Genomic DNA, 7,004 nt, shown 5'->3' with positions numbered 1-7,004 from the left:
CGGGCAGTCACCAGATACTGATGATGGAGAAGACAGGCGGTTACCAGATACTGATGATGGAGAGGACGGGCAGTCACCAGATACTGATGATGGAGAAGACAGGTGGTCACCAGATACTGATGATGGAGAGGACGGGCAATCACCAGATACTGATTGGATTGACATTTTTCTTCTCTTCAACCACTTTGTATTTACCGTAGTTAATTGATACAATAAACCATTAATGATTCTGTGTCTGAAGTGTCTTACTCTGCAGCATTTTCCACACCTGCCTCACACTTTTGCATGGAGATGTGTGTGTATATATATATATATATATATATATATATATATATATATATATATACTGTAGCTTTATGGCTTGTATGATGCTTTGGATGTTTATTCACTCGTTTTTGTTGTTTTTTTTAATGCAGTTTTTGAAACCAAAAAAAAACAAGAGGAACTCCAGAGATGTCTCCACATAGATCAGCTCCCGTGGCGCCCCCTGTAGACCATCCTTACATCTTCCGTGAAAAAAACAACACATGGATTGTGGGTAAATCATTTAATAATTGCAGCAGAAAACATTCACTCATTCTAGAAGTAACGATACAATATGGAGGGGAGGGTGGGAGAGGTGGACGAAGTGGGGGGAAAAAGAAGGAAGGTGGACGAGGCAAAGGAGTACGGAAAAGGCAGAAGATAGGAGATAGCGGGAAACCAGTATGGAGGACAGTGGCGAGTGATGGAGGACGACAAGGCGCGTCTGTCATGTCTCCTTGCTCTGCTCTGGGGCCATGAACTGCACTTTGGGCACAATGAGTCCCGAGTTGTTGCGTCTCATGGAGTTGGTGCGCCGCATAGAGTTGTTCCTCCTCATGGAGTTGCGCTTCCTCAGAGAGTTCTGGTGGGAGAGCTCGCTCTTCTGGAGAGTGTGTATCAATATGGAGGGCTTTTCGTCCAGTTCGCGGGCGCTGCAGCGGGGAGTCGCCACTTTGGTTGTGTTACCAAATTTGGAATAGTCCACAGAGTAGACCTCTTCCTCCTCGGAGACAATGGGCATGAAGCGATGACCCCACAGGATCTCCTCAGTGACATACGAGGTTCTGGCCTGGGTGGTAATCCCTGTGGTCTCCACCACCCCCTCAAGAAGAACAATGACCTCCAGGTCCTGGGTGGACAGGTCGGAGGCGCAGACGTCATACAGGGGACTCCTCTTATCTATCACATGACTGATAATCAGCGGCGCCACCAGGAAGATGTTGTTGCTCTCTATGGCATTGTCCACCGGGACATCGATCTGGTGGATGGGAATGATCTCTCCTTCTGGAGTAACGATCTTCCTGACCACCTGAATCCTCACAGATGCGCTAATAATCATGCTCTTACGCAGGTCTCCGACCCGGAACATGAAGCAAAGTTTCCCGTTCCTCACGGCAATGACAGCATGGCGGCTGAAGATTAGGGTCTCGGCCCGACGGTGCGACTGTGACGTCTTCATGAAGATACAGCCCAACATGACGGCGTTAACGATCAGACCCACAATGTTCTGCATGATCAGGAGGGAGATGGCTAGGGGGCACTCTTCTGTCATCATCCGCCCCCCAAAGCCAATGGTCACCTGCACCTCGATGGAGAAGAGGAACGCGGCGGTGAACGACCTGGAGGAGGGAAAACATGGCGGTCACTGTGGATGTCACTGCCGTCACGGGGACATATCAGTCAGTTGTAGGTTGTGTTGCAGCTAAAGGAAAAGCAGCTGTATTTAAATCATCTGATATAGGGAGTGAGAGAGTGGGGAGTGGTGTGCACTCAGTGTGGTGTGCGCTCAGTGTGGTGTGCGCTTAGTCTGGTGTGCGCTCAGTCTGGTGTGCGCTCAGTGTTGTGTGAGCTCAGTGTGGTGTGCACTCAGTGTTGTGTGTGCTCAGTGTGGTGTGCGCTTAGTCTGGTGTGTGCTCAGTGTTGTGTGAGCTCAGTGTTGTGTGCGCTCAGTCTGGTGTGCACTCAGTGTGGTGTGCGTTAGTCTGGTGTTCGCTCAGTGTTGTGTGCGCTCAGTGTCGTGTTCGCTCAGTGTCGTGTACGCTCAGTGTGGTGTGCGCTCAGTGTGGTGTGCACTCAGTCTGGTGTGCGCTCTGTGTGGTGTGCGCTTAGTCTGGTGTGAGCTCAGTGTGGTGTGAGCTCAGTGTGGTGTGAGCTCAGTGTGGTGTGCGCTCAGTGTGGTGTGCGCTCAGTCCGATGTGAGCTCAGTGTGGTGTGCGCTCAGTGTGGTGTGCGCTCAGTGTGGTGTGTGCTCAGTCCGATGTGAGTTCAGTGTGGTGTGCGCTCAGTCTGGTGTGCGCTTAGTCCGGTGTGTGTTGTGAATTCCGTTCTCGAACTTCCTCCTGTGGTCATGAATGGTACTTCAGCGAGTTCTGTCCTTGGACTCCCTCTGGTGGCTGTGAGTGGAACTACTGGTTTTTGAGGTTGCTTCCTCAGCTGCCCTCATTTACGGCTGGGCTGGCTTCTCTATTTAACTCCACTCAGATCGTTACTTCATGCCGGCTGTCATTGTTTCAGTACTGGTTCAGATCTCTCTCGGATCTTTCTGATGACCTGTCTACTCCAGCAGAAGCTAAGTCCCTGCTAGCTCATTTGTTGTTCATTTTGTACTGAATATATTTCTTAGTACTTGCTTAGTTCTAGTCCAGCTTGCTTACATGATATTGCCTTGCTAGCTGGAAGCTCTGGGGTGCAGAGTGTCACCTCCGCACCGTGAGTCGGTGCGGGGGTCTTTTTGCACACTCTGCGTGGCCTTTTGTAGTTTTTTGTACTTCCTATCCTCAGTCTATTTAGTAAGTCTGGCCTCCTTTGCTGAAACCTGTTTCATTCCTGTGATGGTGACTTTCCTCTTAACTCACAGTCAATATTTGTGGGGGGCTGCCTTTTCCTTTGGGGAATTTCTCTGAGGCAAGGTGAGGCTTATTTTCCTATCTTTAGGGGTAGTTAGCTCTTAGGCTGTGATGAGGCATCTAGGGAGAGTTAGGTACGCTCCACGGCTATTTCTATTGTGCGTGATAGGATTAGGGTTTGCGGTCAGCAGAGATCCCACTTCCCAGAGCTTGTCCTGTCGTCTAGTTTAACCATCAGGTCATTCCAGGTGCTCCTAACCACCAGGTCCATAACAGGTGTGAGCTCAGTCCGGTGTGCGCTCAGTCTGGTGTGAGCTCAGAGCGGTGTGAGCTCAGTCAGGTGTGCTCTCAGTCCGGTGTGAGCTCAGTCTGGTGTGCGCTCAGTCCTGTGTGAGCTCAGTCTGGTGTGAGCTCAGTCTGGTGTGAGCTCAGTCTGGTGTGCGCTCAGTCTGGTGTGCGCTCAGTCTGGTGTGCGCTCATTGTGGTGTGCACTCAGTGTGGTGTGCGCTTAGTCTTGTGTGTGCTCAGTCCGGTGTGTGCTCAGTCCGGTGTGTGCTCAGTCCGGTGTGTGCTCAGTCCGGTGTGTGCTCAGTCCGGTGTGCGCTCAGTCCGGTGTGCGCTCAGTCTGGTGTGCGCTCAGTCTGGTGTGCGCTCAGTCTGGTGTGCGCTCAGTCCGGTGTGAGCTCAGTGTGGTGTGTGCTCAGTCCGATGTGAGCTCAGTGTGGTGTGCGCTCAGTCTGGTGTGAGCTCAGTGTGGTGTGAGCTCAGTCCGGTGTGCGCTCAGTCTGGTGTAAGCTCAGTCCGGTGTGAGCTCAGTGTGGTGTGAGCTCAGTGTGGTGTGCGCTCAGTCCGGTGTGCGCTCAGTCCGGTGTGCGCTCAGTCCGGTGTGCGCTCAGTCTGGTCTGTGCTCAATCCGGTGTGAGCTCAGTGTGGTGTGCGCTCAGTCCGGTGTGAGCTCAGTCCGGTGTGAGCTCAGTCCAGTGTGCGCTCAGTCCGGTGTGCGCTCAGTGCGGTTTGAGCTCAGTGTGGTGTGCGCTCAGTGTGGTGTGCGCTCAGTCCGGTGAGTCCGGTGTTTACTCAGTCCGGTGTGTGCTCAGTCTGGTGTGTGCTCAATCCAGTGTGAGCTCAGTCCGGTGTGAGCTCAGTGTGGTGTGCGTCAGTGTGGTGTGCGTCAGTGTGGTGTGCGTCAGTGTGGTGTGCGCTCAGTCCGGTCTGAGCTCAGTGTGGTGTGAGCTCAGTGTGGTGTGAGCTCAGTCCGGTGTGAGCTCAGTCCGGTGTGCGCTCAGTCCGGTGTGCGCTCAGTCCGGTGTGCGCTCAGTGTGGTGTGAGCTCAGTGTGGTGTGAGCTCAGTGTGGTGTGAGCTCAGTGCGGTGTGCGCTCAGTGTGGTGTGCGCTCAGTGTGGTGTGCGCTCAGTGTGGTGTGCGCTCAGTGTGGTGTGCGCTCAGTCCGGTCTGAGCTCAGTGTGGTGTGAGCTCAGTGTGGTGTGAGCTCAGTCCGGTGTGAGCTCAGTCCGGTGTGAGCTCAGTCCGGTGTGCGCTCAGTGTGGTGTGAGCTCAGTGTGGTGTGCACTCAGTGTGGTGTGAGCTCAGTGTGGTGTGCACTCAGTCCGTTGTGTGATCAGTGTGGTGTGCGCTCAGTGTGGTGTGAGCTCAGTGTGGTGTGCACTCAGTCCCTTGTGTGATCAGTGTGGTGTGAGCTCAGTCCGGTGTGAGCTCAGTGTGGTGTGAGCTCAGTGTGGTGTGAGCTCAGTGTGGTGTGAGCTCAGTGTGGTGTGCACTCAGTGTGGTGTGAGCTCAGTGTGGTGTGCACTCAGTCCGTTGTGTGATCAGTGTGGTGTGCGCTCAGTGTGGTGTGAGCTCAGTGTAGTGTGCACTCAGTCCGTTGTGTGATCAGTCTGGTGTGAGCTCAGTCCGGTGTGAGATCAGTGTGGTGTGCGTCAGTGTGGTGTGAGCTCAGTGTGGTGTGAGCTTAGTGTGGTGTGCGCTCAGTTCGGTGTGCGCTCAGTGGTGTACGCTCAGTCCGGTGTGTGCTCAGTCCGGTGTGCGCTCAGTGTGGTGTGAGCTCAGTGTGGTGTGCGCTCAGTCCGGTGTGAGCTCAGTGTGGTGTGCGCTCAGTGTGGTGTGAGCTCAGTGTGGTGTGCACTCAGTCCGTTGTGTGATCAGTGTGGTGTGAGCTCAGTGTGGTGTGAGCTCAGTGTGGTGTGAGCTCAGTGTGGTGTGCGCTCAGTCCGGTGTGCGCTCAGTTCGGTGTGTGCTCAGTCCGGTGTGCGCTCAGTTCGGTGTGCGCTCAGTCCGGTGTGCGCTCAGTCCGGTGTGTGCTCAGTTCGGTGTGCGCTCAGTGGTGTACTCAGTCCGGTGTGCGCTCAGTGTGGTGTGAGCTCAGTGTGGTGTGCGCTCAGTCCGGTGTGAGCTCAGTGTGGTGTGCGCTCAGTGTGGTGTGAGCTCAGTGTGGTGTGCACTCAGTCCGTTGTGTGATCAGTGTGGTGTGCGCTCAGTGTGGTGTGCGCTCAGTGTGGTGTGCGCTCAGTGTGGTGTGCGCTCAGTGTGGTGTGAGCTCAGTGTGGTGTGAGCTCAGTGTGGTGTGAGCTCAGTGTGGTGTGAGCTCAGTCCGGTGTGCGCTCAGTCCGGTGTGCGCTCAGTCCGGTGTGCGCTCAGTTCGGTGTGCGCTCAGTCCGGTGTGCGCTCAGTCCGGTGTGCGCTCAGTTCGGTGTGCGCTCAGTCCGGTGTGCGCTCAGTTCGGTGTGCGCTCAGTCTGGTTACATGCGGTCACACGCATGCAGTCCTTGAGCAGCCGTGTGAGGGCGCAGACTGCTGTGCGAGATGTGAGGAACTGCATATAAATGAACATGACAAAAATGACAACGCCGAGATCTATAGACAATGTGCAGAGGAAAGTGCGGATCAAGGAGCAGGTGAGCGCTGAGGTAGAGGAGGGGTGGATGGTAGCATGGAGCTGAAGGAGAGTGAGGCCGCCAGCTGGGCGACAGTAGGTGGGATAGAGGGAATAATACAAGAGGGAGGAGACGAGGGAAAAATACAAGAGGGAGGAGAGGAGGAAATAATACAAGAGGGAGGGGAGGAGGAAATAATACAAGAGGGAGGGGAGGAGGAAATAATACAAGAGGGAGGAGAGTAGGAAATAATACAAGAGGGAGGAGAGGAGAAAATAATACAAGAGGGAGGGGAGGAGGATATAATACAAGAGGGAGGAAACATGGGGAGAAGAAGAGGAAATAATACAAGAGGGAGGAGACGAGGGAAAAATACAAGGGGAGGAGAGGAGGAAATAATACAAGAGGGAGGAGACGAGGGAAAAATACAAGAGGGAGGAAACATGGGGGAGGAGAGGAGGAAATAATACAAGAGGGAGGAGACAAGGGAAAAATACAAGAGGGAGGAGAGTAGGAAATAATACAAGAGGGAGGAAACATGGGGGAGGAGAAAAGAATACAAGAGGGAGGAGAGGAGAAAATAATAAAAGAGGCAGGAAACAAGGGGGAGGAGAGGAGGAAAGATTACAAGAGGGAGGAAACGAGGGAATAATACAAGAAGGAGGAGACAAGGAAATACTACAAGGAGGAGAGGAGGAACTAATACAAAATGGAGGAGAAAAAGAACTAAAACAAGAGGGAGGAGATGAGGAAATAAACAAGAAGGAGGAGACTAGGAAATAATACAAACGGGAGGAAATGAGGAAATAATGCAAGAGAGAAAAGATGAGGAAATGACTCAAGAGGGATGAGAGAAATAATACAAGAGGGAGGAGACGAGAAATTTGACAAGAGTGAGGAGGTGGCGAGGGATTTATACAACAGGGAAAAGGAGGTGAGTAAATCATACAGGAGTGAGGAGAAAATACAAGAGCGAGGAAAGGATAAATAATACAAGAGGGAGGAGACAATAAAATAATACAAGATGGAGGAGACGAATAAATACTATGAGGAAATAATACTAAAGGAAAGTGTAAGGAAAAATACACACAAGGGAGGAGCCGGGGGATACTGATATGCCCCCGCTGTCACCAATGTGTGGCAGAGCTTACACAGTCGCAGCTCTCTGGTGCCCCCCTTACCCTCAGGTCAGTCAGGGAACTGCACCTAGGATAAGTACTCGCCGGAGAGGCTGCCCTGTTAC

General features: G+C 52.9%; 1 protein-coding gene across 1 annotated transcript in view; it reads right to left on the bottom strand.

The window, feature by feature from the left end:
- Window positions 1-534: 534 nt before the first annotated feature.
- KCNJ8 (potassium inwardly rectifying channel subfamily J member 8) overlaps window positions 535-7,004 on the bottom strand; it is a 33,857-nt gene continuing 27,387 nt past the window's right edge. The window contains exon 3 of the mRNA XM_077267231.1: window positions 535-1,643. Coding sequence (XP_077123346.1) covers window positions 752-1,643 — 892 coding nt within the window. The 3' untranslated portion in view covers window positions 535-751. The remainder of the gene's footprint in view (window positions 1,644-7,004) is intronic.

The sequence above is a fragment of the Ranitomeya variabilis genome, chromosome 5, assembly GCF_051348905.1.
Source record: "Ranitomeya variabilis isolate aRanVar5 chromosome 5, aRanVar5.hap1, whole genome shotgun sequence".
NCBI classification, from domain to species: domain Eukaryota; kingdom Metazoa; phylum Chordata; class Amphibia; order Anura; family Dendrobatidae; genus Ranitomeya; species Ranitomeya variabilis.
Note: the sequence above shows the minus strand (reverse complement) of the source record. Positions and strands in the feature narration are given on the sequence as shown.